Genomic DNA, 17,993 nt, shown 5'->3' with positions numbered 1-17,993 from the left:
TTAACATGACACATTCCATGCTTATCTGATGTTATGTCCTCATGGGAGTGATTTGGTTATTTTTCCAGGCAAGCCAACGTTTATGAAGGCTCCTGAAGATCAGATTGGCATTTCTGGAGGAGTGGCCTCTTTTGTGTGTCAGGCAACAGGAGAGCCCAAACCTCGTATCACGTGGATGAAGAAGGGGAAGAAAGTCAGTTCTCAGCGGTTTGAGGTAATTACCAAAAGAAAGGGGGGGGGGGGTGTGAAAGCCCAAACCCAAATATTAGGTAATCCATCTAATCCTCACAGGTCTTAATTGCACAATAATCATCACTGCAACCTGGGTATCTCTTCATCACTACAATACAGAGTGTAAAGCTTTGGTGTAAAGCAAGTTTCCTTCCCTGCAGCAGTGCAATCTGCAGAGCAGGTGGTGTCCTTTGAGCGTGATGCTGGAAACACACCAACAGGACATCCTCCTTCAGATGGGAGACTGGGGCTTACAGAGAATGGGATGGCTGATAAGAGTTGGATCTAGCAGTATTTTTGTGTTTTCACTCTCAGAATTTATAAGGCATCTCTCTGACCTACAATCCCCAGTGGAATTCAAAAGTGAGATGCCAAAACACTATTGGAAATCTTTCTAAGTGATGGCTACTGCCATCCCTCCGACAGAGGTACTTGAAAGGGGAATGGTGAAGAGTTAATTGACATCCCTGTGAGCTAAAGAGAGAAAGGAAGGGCGAAGAGCAGGTATCAGGGACATCTTTGAAAAAGGATCCAATTTGGTTTATATTTTACATAACAAATATATTTTCACTGACTTTCTCCACCTTTTTCTCTGCTTTTTGTTTTGGTGTTGGGCTTCCTTCTCTAAAACTGCCCTTGAAAATGTGACCCCTCTACAATTCTGTTGCCTTTCCTCTAATCCCCTGTCTTTGATGTTTTTGCTTTCCTGACTGGAGCGCAAGATGACTTTGCTGCCCAGAATGGATTGATTCAAGTCACCAATTTTAATCATGATTTCGTATGTGAACAGAAAACCTTGATTAAAGTAATCAATTTTAATCTTGTTTTACATTGTTATTTTTCCGTGGTAAAGGTTTTGTTGTATACTAACTATTTAAACATTCTAATTTGTAAGTAAGTAGATACAACCTTCATAGTGAATTTGGTGCTTGTTGTGGCTGACCAGAAGAGTATGCCATATTACATGCATTTATGTGACCAATTGCATACCTTTGTTCACATCAGTTTGGATGCATAGCTTGTGCCAGGAGATAGGGAATTTTTTTTTTCTAAGCAACTATTAATTTTACTTCATTATTAGTCTTAAATAGAGGGACAATTCAGAAGTTTAAATGGAGAAAAAACCCCAAATTTGATGTACAAATGCTAAGTTGTGGCACAGACATGGTATCCATCATTAGCAAATTAACAACATTTTGGTCTCAGTGTCTGTCTGGCCCTTAGTAGTTGTAGCTCTGTTCCTATCACACAGTGTTTGTTCAAAGGATAGCGAGGCCAAAGGAGCTTTCCTGCTGTTTCATCTCTTAGCTTTTTAGTCCTTATCACTGAAGTGAATTAATCTCTGTAGCTGACTTTGTCTTGTTTTAAGATTTAGCAGTAGCTCTGTCCTCTGTACAGGTTTAGTATATTGTCACAGTTTCATGTTTTAAATTAAAAATCAGTATTTTAAAAAAATTAATTCTTTAAAGTGTATTATGTGATATTAATATTTCTCTTTCTTTACCTGACTGTATTAGGGTTTTCTTCTTGAAACAGAAGGGCTGTTCCTTCCAGCATGAGGAATAACAGATTTTTTAGTGGTCTTGGTTACCTTTTGATTTCTTCCTGTTTCTTCTGTCACTGCAGAGTCTTGTGGTGCATTGTTTTCCCCCTTCCTGCTCTCTCTCTTTTGATCTTTACACTGTGGGAAGTGCTCCTTAATGGGCCCTTGGAAATAGGGTGAAAGTTTTGCATTGGGGTAGCAGTCCTAGGTTGACATCTGTGTCTGGAATGAAGGATCCCTTAAGTCTTGTCATCTCCCTTGCAGTTCCAAGGGCAGGGTGGGTGGCATCTGCCTTTCCTTCATGATGTCACTGTCTGTAAATCAGGTAATATTTCCAGCTTCTGCTGTACTCTGTAATAGGAGAAGGGTGAGTTTGGCATTAATAGTGGCTTGAGGCTGTGCCTTCACAGCCTTGCTGTTACGAAATAGTGATCCAGCTACAAACTAATAAATACCTTTTTCTTCCATGTATAAGTCAGAGGACTGCGTTTTGCAGCTTAGCAGGATGGATGGAAAGGCAATGATTTATTAAAGACTTAATTTATTATGCTGGGGAAGGAAGTATAATTACATCATTGTTGATTATACCAGAGTTGCAAAGTACCCAGTGCTGAGGGACATTAAAACCCCTCACTCTGCTGGAGTTAGCATGCAATGTAGGTGCTCCACGTTTTATTCAAGTTTTGTTACTGTTTCCCTGGCAATCCCACAGGAGTATATAATTTTCCTCTTCCATCAAGGTGAAAGTTGGCACTAAATTGTTGTCAATGATTAGTAAAATCATTAGTGCAAATACGGCTCAGATGTTTTAAATCATCAGATTCACATCTTTATTACCAGGTTGATAATTTGTCAACCTTAATTGATCCATAAAGAACCTCATTGGATCTTCATTTGTTCTGGCCTCCTCAGAGGACGTTCTTGACACTGAAATTTTTGTGCTACTGGATTTGGAACATTTAACTTACTGCTTGGAATTTTAGAACTTACAGGGCTTGTTTTGTTTTGGCTTTTGTTCTTCAGCCCCTAGACTGTTTTGACTTTGAGTGTTTGTTGCGGAAGATACCAATAATGAAGTGCTTTCTTTTCATTTTCAAAGGTTATCGAGTTTGATGATGGATCAGGATCAGTTCTGCGGATACAGCCGCTGCGTGTTCATCGAGATGAAGCGATCTATGAGTGCACAGCCACCAACAGTGTGGGGGAGATTAACACAAGTGCCAAGTTAACAGTGTTAGAAGGTAAGGGGGAAATTTTCGCAAGCCTTAAATGGCAGGAGATGTGGCTTTGGCAGCTACATCTTGACGTGCTGCATTTAAATGGCGTGGTGATATTCTAGCTTGATTTGGTAAAGCTGTGTTCTCCCTGCAGTAGTTGCTATAATTTCTCCTATAATAGACCATCGTGTTTTTGAGACAATCATGGAAGGATTGCAGATTCTGAACTGTCTTTAGTGTTTTTGTTGTCTGCTTGAGAGGTGTAATTTCTGACTTGGAGGGCTATCTACAGAGACATTTGTATATTTCTCTCATCTGTTTGTTTTCATATAATACTCATCTTCAGGGTTTCCAAGTATTCTATCTGACAGTCAGAAACTTAATCTGTGTTGCTGCACCTTCTGGATTGAACCAGCACATAGATTTAGGCGGTTACTCTTCAGGTTTTTCATTTGATGTGAATTTTAGTTACGTTTATTTTTCACTGAACTCACAACTTTTAATTCTATCTCTCCTGTTAAAGAATAGATTTTCCTCCTTGTCTGCTGTACAAGCAGATTTTATTTCATTTGCTATGTTGTTTCTGCTAAATGTTTGTGTAAAAACAGTTTATTAGATATAAACAGGCTTGTGAACACTTGAGTTTTTTAACATTAGGTTGCCAGAATTATTTTCTGCTTTTAAGGAAAGATGGGGATTTTCCAGCACATCAATGTGTTCTATCATTTGTTTATATATAGGATTTTGTAAATGTACTGAGGTGTTAAAAATCTGGAGCATTTGGCTGAATGGATTTTTACCCCTTATAAGCAGGAAAAGGCTTAGCCAAATTTCTTGTTGTTTATAGATTGATGCAGAAACTTCTAAGTAATGAAAAAACTAGACTGGAAAGTGTTTACTGTTTTTAGGGTTTTGAATCAGAGGAGAGTGGTTATCCCAGTGGTGAGTGTGCCAGCCACACATGACAAGTCGCCTATTGTTCCTTGTTCTCCCATCCTCATTTATAGCATAGAGGTAATCATATTTTCCTTTCTGCTCTGTGACAAAGAATACATTAAACAACTGTAATGTGCTCAGGCACCGTGGTGATGGGAATCATAGAAATCATTCAATACCCGATGTGATTGTGTATCTTGTTTCTGGAGGTGGGGCATCTTAAAGATCAGCTTGCTCTCCAGTAATAGTGTTATTAAGAATAGGATAACAAGTGCTATAGACTTGAAAATTATTGGGGGACAAAAATCACATTCTTTTTGTTACTTCTTGACTTTGCAGCAGTGTATGTGAGTGCATAAAGCTCAGTGGAGCTCTTCCAGCAGTTTATGTGCAGGTCTGCATTTAAATGCTTCCTGCAACTGGATTTTTGTGATACAGGATGCCTGAATACTACTCTTCCATGCACATTCCTGTTTCCTTTGGTCGTAATTGCCTTTATGTATCTTGGATATGTATGCACATGCACACACACGCTAATAATTTATTTGCTCTGTGTTAAGTGTTCAAAGGCCCACAGAGACATGCCTTGCATCAAGGAGCACAACAGTATTTCTTAGCTCCATGGTGCTCCTGCTGATTTCCTGATGAGGTAAAACTTGCAGACCACCACATAAATAGGGAATGTTAGGAAACACCACAGACAGGAAAAGACATGCAGGCACACAATTTAAGAGCTGCAGAAGCAAAAGTCAGTAGCAGTCAAGCACCAAGCCTGCTTTTCTGTTTGGAAAATTTGTTTAATTGGGAGTAATGATAGTTGAACATGATCCCATAAGGTCAAAAACGATCTGCAGGCTGGGGAGGCTGTGTTTTCCACTCAAACTGAAGAATATCGACCCCTTGCTGGGCACTCTTGTAATGGGCAAAATTAAGAAACATTTGCTGCCTAACAATTTGTATGTGCTCATGCATATAGAGTTGTGAGCTTGACTGCAAGGGTGAAGAGCTACATGCGCCTTTTATGTTGGCTTAATTGACAAAGAAGATGGATTCTGTTATGGTGTATTTGTTTTTAAGAAAAAATGTTTCACATTTCCCTTTTCTGAGACTTTTCTATGGACTGCTCTGTAATTTTTCAGTCATGTTATCTAATTTTCTGCATTGTCTGATCGAGATTATGGTGTTTCTACATTTTGTGAATATGATTTTTTAAAAAATTACTATTAGTATTCCTTTGTTTACACTTTGGCAAAGTAGCTACTGCTCTGGTTTTGGTTGTTTACTCTCAGTGGCTTCCAAAAAATACTGCTAAGTGCCCAAGTTCCCTGTTACACCCATCACTTTTCTAACATCAATTTTGCAGAGATATTTGAAAATGACACATTTCATGTGGAACCCTTGATACTCTCAAGACTCTCAACTAGGATTGGATTTTTCCCTCTGCTTCTGGGGTTAAAATAATTTCTGTAATTGGTCTCAGATGGCAGTTTGAATGATACAGACATTCTGCACTTCCTTTCAAGAATTTGACTAATGCAGTAGTCCCTGGTGCATGACAAAGCTTATCATAGACGTCCTCGTGGTTACATGCTGCTAAATACACAGCATGTATTGATTTTTACATTAAAAATCCTTTATAACAATAAGTTTTAATGCTCCTTCACAATTTGCCTTTAGAACATAGGCCGTAACATTAAATCCAGAAGTCACAGTTAGTATTTAACAGGCTGTTATTAGATGTCTTTGTAGCTAACTAAGCTGGAGCTTTATTTTATTTAGATTTCTGCAGTGTTTTACAGATCAGAGGCAGGTTATCCTTTCTAATTGCCAACTTATTTAATTCTGAATATTAAGAGAGAAGCATGAGTCCAGTCTTCTAGGGGAATCAGAAATTCTCACATAAGTGAATCTCTTTTAACAGTTTGATTTCCTACTACCCTTTTATTCTTTGCTTCCATGTCTCTCATTTTTCCCTTTTAACTGCAGATCCTGTTGTGACCAAACCACGTATACTTTGTGTAACTGGAAATTATTTCTCCTGTTGATAGTAGAAGAAATAGACATGCGTATACCTTCTCTTCTCATTTCTCCTGGGTAGCTGATAAGCTGAATTATGTATGAGTCATATTGAACATTTCTATCTTTTTTCCAATTATGACCTGAAGCAGCACAGAAGTATGTTCCTGCTTGGCAGAGGAGGAAAGCGGTGCAGGGAGGGGGAAGGCTAGAATCAATAAGCTGACACACATTCTCAAGAAAAGCCTCAGGGACAGTTAGTGGCACTAACAAATTAATAAATATATTATTCAGTGGTAATGTTGAGAATTACAGAACATTTTAAATAGGGAGGTTATATGAAATATAAGTAGGAAGGATGCCAGCGTGTGAGAAGGTAGCCACAAGCTGGTGGCAGGAATGCAGAAGTCTGTGATGTCCTTCCGTGAGACTCTTTGTGTGCTCTGCATTGCAGCTGTGTTGGGAAAGGTGATGGTAACTGTGTTTGTCTCTCATTGCCTGTTCACCAAAGGATGCCTTCAGTCTGTTTTCCAGCAGCTTCCACCCAACAGGAAGATAAGGAAAAGCAGTGGAAAACAAGGTCTTCAAGGGGCAGGGAGGAAGTATATTGATTCTTTGGGAGAGGAAGGTAACTCAAGTACAAAGTATTTTATCTGTCCCTTCTCCTGGGGCTTTCCAACTTGGGCATTCAGTTTTCATTTCCAGAACTGGAAAACCAGTTAGTTGCAACTGGTCCTTTAATGCTTTACAAGCAGTCTTTTTTTCACTCCCATGTAAACCAGAGCATACAGTCCTTTCCAAGTGACCCTAAATATATTCAGTTTCATTTCCCTTTGTTTTAAGTAGGTTAAATGAAAATACCATCTCCAATTTCCATTCTAGTTCTGTGCAAATCCCCTATGCCTCCATCCCAGACTCCTAATCATGTGGCATGTAGTTATTTGCCTGGAGATTGCTGCCAGGCTCCGCAGGAGAGCAGCTCCTGGTGAAGAGGACAGACAGAAGAGCCAAGGAAGAGTTGCTTGCACAGTGGGTTTCAGTTTCAGGGTAACCTGGCAAGTTAAGTTTTGCTGGCTGGCTTTGTGCTGACTGAAGTCAAGGAAGTTTGGGAACATTTCACTGCAGCCCTGGTGTGTTTTATTGTGAACTGAAACGTCCTTGTGGTATCAACACTGTACTCAGCACAAATCCAAAACACAGCCCAATACAAGCCACTATGAGGAAAGTGAAGTCCATCCCAGCCAAAACTAGCACACCTAGAAAGTTCCTGAGTGCAGCAGTTGTCCTGGGGTGGCAAGCACTTCTAGCATATCATAATTTGCTGTTTACTGAACCATGTCATGAGCTTAATTTCTTTCACCATCTGCCAGCTGCATTCCAGTTCCTGGGGTTACCCTGTTTGAAATGCTGTAAATGGTAAACATTTGACTGTTACAAATGATTTCTGCAGAGAGCTAGATCTCGGAAGGCCTGAACCAATATGCCCTTTTTGTAAACATCCATCTAAAAGTGATTTTTGTCATTGGAATAGTAAACAGAAGTTAGCTATGTTTAATCCTTGTTTATGTTTGGTTAGTTACAAAAGGATCAGTCAGATCACTGTACTTCGGCTTCATTGCTTTTGCATCTTTTTGCCAGGAAGAATTTCTTGCAATTTCTTGTAAAATTGAAACAATTACAGAATGGAAATTGGATCTATTTGCATGTGCTCATTCTGATTGTGTAAATGAATTAAAGCTCCCTGTGCTCTGCTGCTCCTGGGATTGGTACTATTCTCTTCATGTCTCTGGTCAAGAAAGGACAGGTCTTTCTTCTTCTACATGTTTTGTGTTAATTAACTGTTCCAACGTCCTTTAGTCTCTCCCTGTGAAGAAAAACTGCTGTGATCCTACTGCAGAGGTCCTGCTCCTGTTCTTAGCTCTCTACACAGGCAATCCCAGCAGCACTTCCTTCCTGTGGGAGGCAGGCAGTTCATGGACCTCTGCTGTTATTGCTTGGCTGAGAGCTCCAGCGCAGTGAGATTCCATGTGCCTCCCTGCTTAGGGAAGTGTCCTAACATGTGGTGATGCACCACATGAGAAATGGAGAAGCCTGGGTCTGTCTGCTTTTCATTGGGTCTTGGCATGTCCTGTGCTTGTTAAAACGAGAAACATTAAGCCATATACTTATTGTGGCCTAATTGCAAAGTTCAGGTTGTAACCTGAATTCATGTGGACTTGTGCTATTAAGGTGTAAATAGTGTTCACAAGGAAAGAGGGCATTGTGCTGCTTAGCAGCAGGTTGCCTAGTATTGGTTGGGTCGATTCAGGAGTCCTGTCATCATGCCAACAATGTTATTTCCCAGGTACTGACCAGTGTGGCTAAAAGGATCCTCCAAGGGGAAAGAGGTGGTCTCTTGGCCCCACTGCATACAGAGGGTTGAGGAGAATTTGTGATCAGTTTCAGTTAGACCAAGAAAATGTACAGAGGCTGTTTTACTTGTGTCACCGTAAAAACTGTTTCAGCTACTTAAGTTTTGGTATCCATAGAACACTTGTCGTTTTAATCTAGTTGTCAAACTCCTGGTTCTATGCATATTATATTTATTTGCTGTCAAAGATTTGATTCAGTAACAACATTAGTCCTGCTCTTAGAGTTTGTTTTTATAATATTTAACAAGAAAGACTTTCTTGGCTGTGAGTGAAAGACAAAGAATGGTGAAGAAAAGTTTTAACTGTTGTTGGTCTCTCCTTCAAACAGGAGAGTCAGCAGATCTTTAGAATGTATCAGACCCAAATGCCATAATTTCCATTTCTTATCTCTGTTTAAATGATTAACTAATGGCACATAACCATGTAATGTATCTGTGATAGCAAGTTCCCTCAGAAGACTGCCATGCACTAAGGTTAACATCCAGGTTCATTCCACAAGTTTATGAAGCAAGAAATACAACCTTTGAAAAGTTTTATATGAAATATCACATTGTTAATGCCAAGCTGAACCCTTTGGAGCTGTGCACTCCCATAAAACCTTGTGTCTGAATAGGTACTGACCTCTTAAGCTTGAGAACGTTTTTCTTTAGCAGCAAATGGCTATTTCTGCATATTACCTCTCAAATGAGGTCCTGTGAGATGACATCTGTAATGGTATGGGGTGTTGTCACATTCTTAGCAGCAAGTTTCAGTGGTATTGCAATGCCCAAAAGCAGCACCTGTGATTTGGGAAGGACTTTCCAGATAAAAACAAGTGAACTTTAAGTGTCAAACAAACAAGAATAGGAACATATTCTACAGAATTCTGCAAAAGCCGTAACACAGGGTTTATATTGCCAAGTAGCTTGAAGTTGTAACTGTGCAGTTATATCCTGTAAAAGACTTCTAAGAGCTTATTGTCTCACAGAATTGATTCATTCCAAGTTTATTTAACAGTTTATAAGTTCTGACTTTGGTACTGGGTTCAGCTAAGAAATTCTGTTGCCAGCACTGGTTCTCTCCATTTTATTTGCTCCATTTCTGAAGTCCCTCATGAAGATATTCAGAAATGTGGATGTTTATTCAGAGCCTTGTAGCAACCCACTGGTATCTTCTGTCTGTTAGGAAAATGAATAATTGAATCTTCGGCATTATTTTCTCTATTTTTCTTGGGCTCAGGGAGTTGAGACAGGTTGCTTCTCACTCTGTGTTACCTTAGAGCTTCCTGAGAGGTTGTCAGGAAAAGTGTGTCAGGCTGTTCCAGTGCTGCTCTGCTGTCAAAACGTTCGGCCTATTCCAATAGGTAAATGAGGCACAAGCAGATCAGTTTAACTCTCCAGCAGGGATGTGCTCATGCAGGCAGGTTTCTGTCTTGCTGGAGAGGTGTCCCTGTGGGTTGCCATCTCCCAGCTGAGGCCAGGGATGGCCAGATGACTGCTTCAGCCTCTCTGTTCCAGTTTGCAATCGGACAGGTTAGATTAAATTGTCTGTGGTTTAAACTAATCTGTTTTGACTCTCTGTTGGAACAGATCATCGGTCCCAGCTGGGAGGCAGCAACCACCAGTGCTGCCTTTCATGTCCCTGCAGAAAGGTTGACATTCCCATGTGCCCCGACCCCCCATGGCCACAGCCATGTCTGGAAAGCCTTGACAGCACTGGGATTTGGATGGTGTCAGTAGGCAGTAAAACCAGGGGGGAAACATGGCATAGGCTAAAAAGAGTGTTAGTCTGAAAATGGCAGGAGAACGGAGCAGCAAAGTGAAGGCTGCCAGGGAGGAGATGTGTGTCCTGTGAAATTCTTGTACTGGGTATTTTGGAGGAAGAAAAGGCAAAAATAACATAGGTGTAATTAAAATGTTGTAAATCTCAAAGCAGGTTATTTTGTTGCGAAAATGAGTGTCTAGGTCCCAGTTAACCAGAAAGTGTCCAACTAAGCCTCCCCTTACTGTAAAATTCTAGCATGAGTTTCATGGGGGCCAATCTTCTTTTTGATTCTCCTGGCCTCAGTACCTCCTATTCTGCACCTGTTCCTGTTTGATTTCAGGGACTTTTATGAACATACTCTACTAGAGATGTGCACACTAGGAGTTTTGCAAAGGTCTTTTCAAAAGCACCGATGAATTGATGACTTTTGGAGATCGACCTTTGAATGGACTCTAGGATCATAGCTGCTTTTTTGATTCAGTTGGTCACTGGCTAGCATAACTTCTCTGCATTTCTCTGATTTACCCACTCTCCCTCTCCCTGTCCTATCCAAAAATTCTAATTATGTTTTATCTTTATTCATGTTATTCCTGTCACTTAAGGTGATTTGGCTCTTCTGACTTGATTTTTTTTTTGACTGTCGTCTTTATTTACAGCATCTCCACAGTACTGTCAATTTAAGACTCACCTTTTGTGCAGAGGCTGCTAATGAATCTCATAATTTCAAAACTGATGTTCAAGGAACTTATTAACAAGTTGATAGAGACCGTTATTGCATGACTAATAAAAAAATAGCGAACAAGAGAGTGGAGTTGATTAGGTGACAGTGAGCCTTGATTTGGCTCTCCAAATATTTATTTGGTAATAACTAGTCTGAAGATGGACCTGGTGACTCTCAGATGATAAAATTATTTTTGAGGACTGGCAGCCAGAAGCAAATTATTTTATTAATTGTGTGTGCAGGGTTCTAGAAGTCTTTCAGAGAAGGATAAAAAAAACCATGAAACTCCATAATTATAAATTAATAATTTTCTTATTGTAAAAGGCATTTAATGGAAATTTATTTAACTCACTTGGAAGAGGCAAATTAAAACTTAATTCCTTTAGATAATTTGGGTAACTGTAAACTTTGTCAGAATAACACACACACACACATTTCTTGTCAGATTTAACATCTACTGGTGACCATCAGGAACCAAAATAATAGGTCTTTGTCATCAGATGTTTCAAAAGATCTTTCTTACTGCTGGATCTCTTTCAAGATGCCTTGTTCTGAGAATGTCTGTGGCAACCTGTTATTGACAGATGTGCTCTCTGTAGCTGGTATGTCAGTCCTGCTGCTATCTCCTGCTGACTAATAAAGTTTGTTGCTGGTGTGTATTTGTAGAGTCTTTGAAGTCTGTTAGGTTGTGGCATATCCTTCTGAAAGAAGTAGTAACTCATTGCTTAACTACTGGAAATTAATGGGAACTGCTGCTTGATAATGCCACATGGATTATTTGCTTTGCTTCCAAGGAAAAAACAGAAGGGCAAGGGCAAGGTGTCTGGAAAGCCTTTCTGAGGCCTTAAGTATTTCTGCAAAATTATCTTTCGTATATGCTCATAACCAAGAGACTGCTGACAGCTTAGTGACCTGTTGTCATTTACTGGCATGCCGTGGCTTACACAGTCACTTTAGATGGTGATCTTCTGTTCCTTCTTGTGCAAAAGTGGGAGAATATATTCCCTCGATAAAACTGGAGAGCAAGTTCTTAAATGAAAAACGGAGCTTGGAGAGTAACAGAATGTGATAACCATGACTGTGGGGAATGCAGTGCTTATGGCTACAAAAGCAAAAACTCTTGTGTGCAAGGAAGGTTCCATCCAACCGTCTTATGTTTGGTGTCCTATCTTCCTCTCACTGAAAAAAAGTCACAGCCCAAGTTAAGTCATTGTTGGAGAAATCAAAATTTTAAAATGTGAGCCAGAAAAAAAGTGAAACTGGAATACAAGTGCATGCTAATAAATCTGTAGCAACAACAGCCGTTCAGGAGAGAGCATATCCATCTAGGGAGTACATGTGTTTCTTGCTGGACCTGTGGAAGAGAACATTCAACAGGTATTTTAACTTCCTTGTAGATAAAGGAAAATCACATAGCTGCTGCTGTTGGGCTGCCTTTTGGTCTTGGTCTGAGATGCAAAACAAAGCAGGCTTTGCACTGAAGACCTGTAATATTCCAACAGCTGGTTTCTGTGTATGATGTTTATTTACAAGTCCCACATCTAGTTGTCCTTATGATCTCAGGTTGGTCTTGTGTAGTTTATATACAGTATGATATCAGTAAGGTTCTATGGTTGTGATGCTTATTAAAATGCAGTGCCCAGATAATGAGTAAAAGGAATAATTGGCCCTAATTTTGAATTCAAGAAGTAATTATTGTGAACATTCATTGTTAATTTGTATCTTGAGCTGCTAGTGACTGAAGTATCTTTGGTATCAAGCAAGATAGCCTAAAATATCTGCATTCTACATGCTGTCTCAGAAGCCCAGTGTTGTAGTATAGTAGTAAAATACCACCTTCCCCATAGAGCTTTCTAACAGCTGTTTATTCTTGTGATTATTTCAGTTGGATAATAAAGTAAGTGACTCTTTCTGGCACTCCCACCTGCTCAGATTCTCTCTGCCCAGAGCTCCAGAATAGCTCTTTCAAATCCTTTATCCTAAGGAAACCAGCAGGTGTGAGGTATAATAAGATCTGTCTTTTCAAGATTATCTAGTGCCTTGATGAGGTAGGTTGGGTGTTGCAATGGGAAAACACTGCCGTGTATTCATCTGTCACACTAATCCTGTGCTCTGTTCCTTCAATCCTTTTATCACAAGGGTCCAGCCTGGATGAAACCTTTCCAGGTTCTTGGGTGTTAAGAGTTGAGTGGAGAAGTCTAAATAGCAATCAGAGCTATAACTTTTTCCAGCTGTAGTGTGTGAATGTTCACTGTTGTGTTGCTGTTCCAAGGGGGAAAATTTCTGTGCTGTAAGAATGCCTGTCAGCACAGGAGGCAGAATGCTTCAAGTAAAACTGGCTGTACAAAGTGCTACAGGAAGTGGAACTGGTGTTATGGTATTTTAGCTTTGAGACCACTGGAGAGGTGTTGGAAACATTAACCTGTTGGAGACCATTAAAAACAGCGAGCTCTGTTTTTGGGTACTACAGCTCCAAAATGGTGTTTTGTTTACAAGCAAGGCAATACTGGAATTTATTTTTCTGTATCTCTTTGATTTAGACAATGCCACGATTGGTCCCAGTGAGGAGAAAGTCCTTGGAGAGAGAACAGAAATGATAAATATAATGATGAAAAATGCATAAGCTGCGTACAGGGTGGTATTAACAAACGTTGCTGCAGGGGAAGGTAATGAATTTGGGAATGCACAGTCCAAGGTGACAAGACATCCAGTGTAAAGAAGGTCAGGAGCTGGAACAGAATCAGCCTTCTAAAGAGCCTGCACCTCCTTTACTTTGAGTCCTAGGAGGGAGAGCAGTGCATGCCAGCAGTGCTACAATTCATGGAAGTGCCTTCCAGATGGAGCTCCACTCTGAATGTGTGACAGACAAGCCAGGCTAAGTAGAGCTTGCTGTTCCCTGGAGCCTGTCTGGAAGGGAGACAAGAGTCCAGCTGAACCCCTGGCAGGTATTAATACACTGAAAGCTCACATATGGTAGAGATTAAAATGGTTTTCCTGGAAGAGTGAAGAGGTCAGCACGGAGAACCTTTGCTTGCATGAGCTTTGCTTTGTTAGAAGATGGGGTGCTGTCTTCTGCCTCCTGGTTAATTTGGACAGTTATTCTGTAAGAATATCTCTGATGTGAGACCTATCTGGATTATGCATATCATCAACAAACTCAGCATTGAAGTTGTTGAATGGTTGAGGCCAGGGGTAAACTCTGTGTGTGTTCTTTGCAAATTAATTACTTGCTTGCTTGATTTGGATGTGAATTTGTCCCTTCAAAAAGTAGCATTGCAGAGAATCTTAGCTGATGCTTTGCCTGCAGGAGTAATCTGGCCTTGTGGAAAAAACAGCAGTTGTTTTGCCTGGAGGTGGTAGGCTCAATCAGAGTCCACCTGATTGGCATGTAGTGCACATCCCAGCATTGTAACTTCTGCTGCCATGTGTTCCTGGTCCTGAGGAAGAAACTGCTGATCAGATGAGTAGTATCCAGACTTGAATTTAGCAAACATGAATGAAATCTTTATGCTTTGCAGTACTACTTCCAAAAGGGAGGAAAAAATGAAAGGGTTCTGCAGGATTCATGTTTTTACTAATTAGATACTAAAAATTATAGAAGTACTAAAAAATATAATAAAATCAACCTTTAGCTCTTGCCCCAGGCATGAATTTACTAGCTTTAGTTTGTAGTGCAGTTCGGTTCATTGATCTTGTCACAATTGATGATTCATTAAGTTGTGACTACTGTAGAAATTACAATGCACAGATGTAGCTGAACTGCACATCTGTGTGTTCCCAATGTGTTAATGATTTAAAAATGCACTTTCTCTCTGGCCATCCACTGTGCTTCGAGTGCCAACTGACATTTTCTATTACTGAGCCATTTGTTGTGGTTGGCAGAGGGGAAGTCTTTTGGTTCTCCTTGTACTTTTTTTGTGACTTTTCTCCGTATTTCAGATAGCTGAATTTGATTTTTCCAGCAACCTTGGCCTTGCAGAATGAAAGTTGATGTCTGTCCCTTTGCAGGCTGCCACCTTTTTCATTGTCACCTCCTTTCTCCTGGTATTTGCTTCCAGCGTTTGAGGTAATTTCCTGCACCAGATCATGGGCAATATGTCAAACGCAAAACCAGGATTTTTTGGTGTACTGACTTCCCGGGATTCTGAATTCTCATTTTTAAAGTTTGTGTGAGGTGCTGTTGGTTTTTGAGGAGATCTCAAAAACTTTAAATGTATTGACTTAAAGGCTGATTGGCACCAGCAATTCAAGTACATGTGGCAACCATATAATGTCTTAATTGTTAAACCTACCCGTAGCCTCTTTCCCTGCTTCAAACCACTATTCAAAGTGGCCCTCATTAGAGACTTGCATTTGATAGGAGTTGTCTGTAATGGAGTGTGGCTTAGCATTGAAGCAAGCTTGAGAGAGGCTTGATGAAGCAAGCTATACCCACTATTGTCATAGTAAGGTTATGGCTGTGTTGTGTAGCTAATGCATTTTCTTGTGGTTAGATTCTGTCTCTAATACCACTTTCCAGTGCAGCCAAACCCTTAAAACTCCTCTTGCTTCAAGCCTTTCAGGGAGCACCCAGGGAGAACAGACTGCATCTGTTCAAACACGTACCAGCTGATGTACCTGGCTCTGTGTCCACTTCCAGTTTATCACAGGCTCTGTGGTAAGAGAGTCCATGTCTGGTCTCTCTCAATTGCATCCTCTTTGGTTCAGCCATGCAGACATTTCTTAAAGATAGATTGAAGGCTATCTTTAAGAAATTATATACTATACCATCCAAAAAAATGCAAAGCAACTCTTAAGTCCATCGCTAACTGGTCAGTTAATTGCAATAATTTATATCTAATTCTAGTGTTGAAACAGTATAATCTCAACCCCAGTCCAAGCACTTTGTCTCTTCCTGAGATTGTAAACCCTCTTCTCTGCCCGGTGTCTCTGAGATCCCTTTTTTCATGTAAGCTTCTGTAAATTCTCTTCAACAGGCTGAACATTTGAGCTCAGTAAGCCCTTGTTGTTTGGCTTATTTTCTAGCACCTGGCTTCCTTCTTAGATCATCTTGAAATTCTCTGTGCTGTTTCTGTGCTTTTCTAGAAGTACATGCATTGCAATTCACGCTGTATTTTGCTGCCATAAGAAACAGCTGCAGTGATTGAAACTGAAGGTTAGTCTTTCTCACTTTTTTTTTGCCAGGAGTCAATTATGAGTGTCAGAGAAGTCTGTAAGGACCATGCTTGGAGCGACGACTCCTTCAAGTACACGTTTCTCTGTACTGATGTGTACCTCAGGCATTTTTGAACTAAAGGCAGTGGGTTTAGTCAAACTAATGAAAGAAGAATCTAGTTATGCTTTGAACTTTAACTTCTGGTATGCATATAATAATGCATATAGCAAGATGTTTCCCAGCTTCACTGTGTGATCTGTGAAAAAAATACCTGTTAATGTCTGATATAATTTATGCCCTACAGTCTTTGTATTAGAAGGAACCGTGTGTTGTTGTTATTATTATTGGAAGGGACTCTGGATTTAATGGCTCTCTTTGCATCCATGCTTGTGTCTTCATACTGAAAAGTGCTGGTATATTTAGTTATGATTTAACCTATGTTGTTTGCAACAGCAAAACTATGTGTCCTCATGTGGTAGAAACAGGGCTGGGCAGCACTGTGGGGTAGCTTTACCTCATCTGGCACAGTACTGAATATTGTGAGCCCTTTCAGTTGCCATCTTCCAGGACTCCTTCCATCTTGCAGGTGGAGCATAAGGTTTTGCTCATTCCTGTGGCAACTGAGTACACCTCTGGAAAACTCCAGGAGCCCTATTTGTCCAGGTGATTCAGTGTACATGGTCAGACTAGACAAAAGATGAAAGTTCAGGAGGGATTTTGTGAAGAGCATGAGGAGGGAACTTGCCTCAGTGACTCAGGGTATTTTTTTCAAATTTCTTGTGTTCAGATTACTTTGTACTCTGTTTTATTCAGATTTAATATGTTGGATGTTGCCTCATTAATCCTGCACAGTTTGTAGCAGTAGCCTGTCTTTGTTATTTATAATGCAAGATGCTCCATGATTGTGAGGCAGGTTGGCAGAGGATGTGCTTTGCATTTGGGTGTTTCCCTCTAAGGCAAGGGCTGAGCAGCTGTGAAGGGCTATATCCAGGTCTTCCTTGTGTCAATTTTGGCAGCAGAAGCATGCACGTTCTCCATCTCCACACTTAACAAAGGGCTTTTACCCAGCAGAGGCAAATTTCAAAAGCCATCAAGCACCAGGGCAATTTTTCACTCCCTACCTCATTAAAATTCAGCCCTGGATCAGTGAATGTGCCCTGCTATTCAGGATCCCCACTTCAAGATTTTGAGCTACTTGATGCTAATGAAGGTTGGTAAGTGACAGTCACCCATCAACACTTGATTGAAGTCAGTTACCCCTTTTTTCTTAAAACATTTAAACCTAACACAACTGAGCTGTCATTTGTGAGGTGTACAAGTCCTAAGCAAAGCGGGAGTAAGTTGAGGAGTGGAGCTGAGCCAGACAGAGCAGGTTCTTCTGATCTTTTCTTCCTCTTTTATATGCAGAAAGGCAAGAGAACTCAGGAGTGTCCTGTGTCCCATATACTGTGTCCCTGTACTGCTGACTAGTGCCTTTATCTGACCAGTGGCAAATACGTAAAGTGTTCATGAAAAATATAAAAATGGCATGTTTACCAAAACTGTCTGAAACATAAGTCACAAAACTTGACAGCTCGTCATCTCCACCTTCCTAATGACTGTGTCACTAACACTCATTGAAGCACAGAATTGAAATGCCTTGTTTTATCACTTAACCTGTTCTTTTATGGTGTACTTTTTTTTTTTTTTTTTTTTTTTTTTAGAATTGCAGCACTGTTAGCCTTTGGATCAGTGCTGCTATTCTAAGCCTGGCAAGTGCTGGTTTTCTGTGGCTGAAAAATGAGTCTGCGGAATCTGGATATAACCTGGTGATTCATTACTTTATGAACTTTTCAGTTTGAGATATGACATGCTGAATTTCAAAACTGGACCTCACTGCCAAATAACAGAGTTTGAACTTATTCTCCTTGTGGCATTAATTTACAGCTACTATGGAAGATCAGATAGAGGGGTGCAGACACAAGATTCACCAGCAGAAATTATCCAGATTCCAGTTATGCAGTTAACAATGACTTTGTAG

The 17,993-nt window shown here is 40.2% G+C and overlaps 1 protein-coding gene across 9 annotated transcripts in view; it reads left to right on the top strand.

Annotated features, from left to right (window-relative positions):
- Positions 1-17,993, top strand: part of PTPRF (protein tyrosine phosphatase receptor type F) — a 376,474-nt gene that overhangs the window by 182,833 nt on the left and 175,648 nt on the right. For all 9 annotated transcript variants that reach the window (XM_066325048.1, XM_066325045.1, XM_066325044.1 and 6 more), the window contains exons 4-5: positions 69-214; positions 2,874-3,015. In XM_066325048.1, coding sequence (XP_066181145.1) covers positions 69-214; positions 2,874-3,015 — 288 coding nt within the window. The remainder of the gene's footprint in view (positions 1-68; positions 215-2,873; positions 3,016-17,993) is intronic.

Source organism: Sylvia atricapilla, chromosome 9 (assembly GCF_009819655.1).
Source record: "Sylvia atricapilla isolate bSylAtr1 chromosome 9, bSylAtr1.pri, whole genome shotgun sequence".
Classification (NCBI taxonomy): Eukaryota; Metazoa; Chordata; class Aves; order Passeriformes; family Sylviidae; genus Sylvia; species Sylvia atricapilla.
This window is presented reverse-complemented; position numbering and strand designations above follow the sequence as displayed.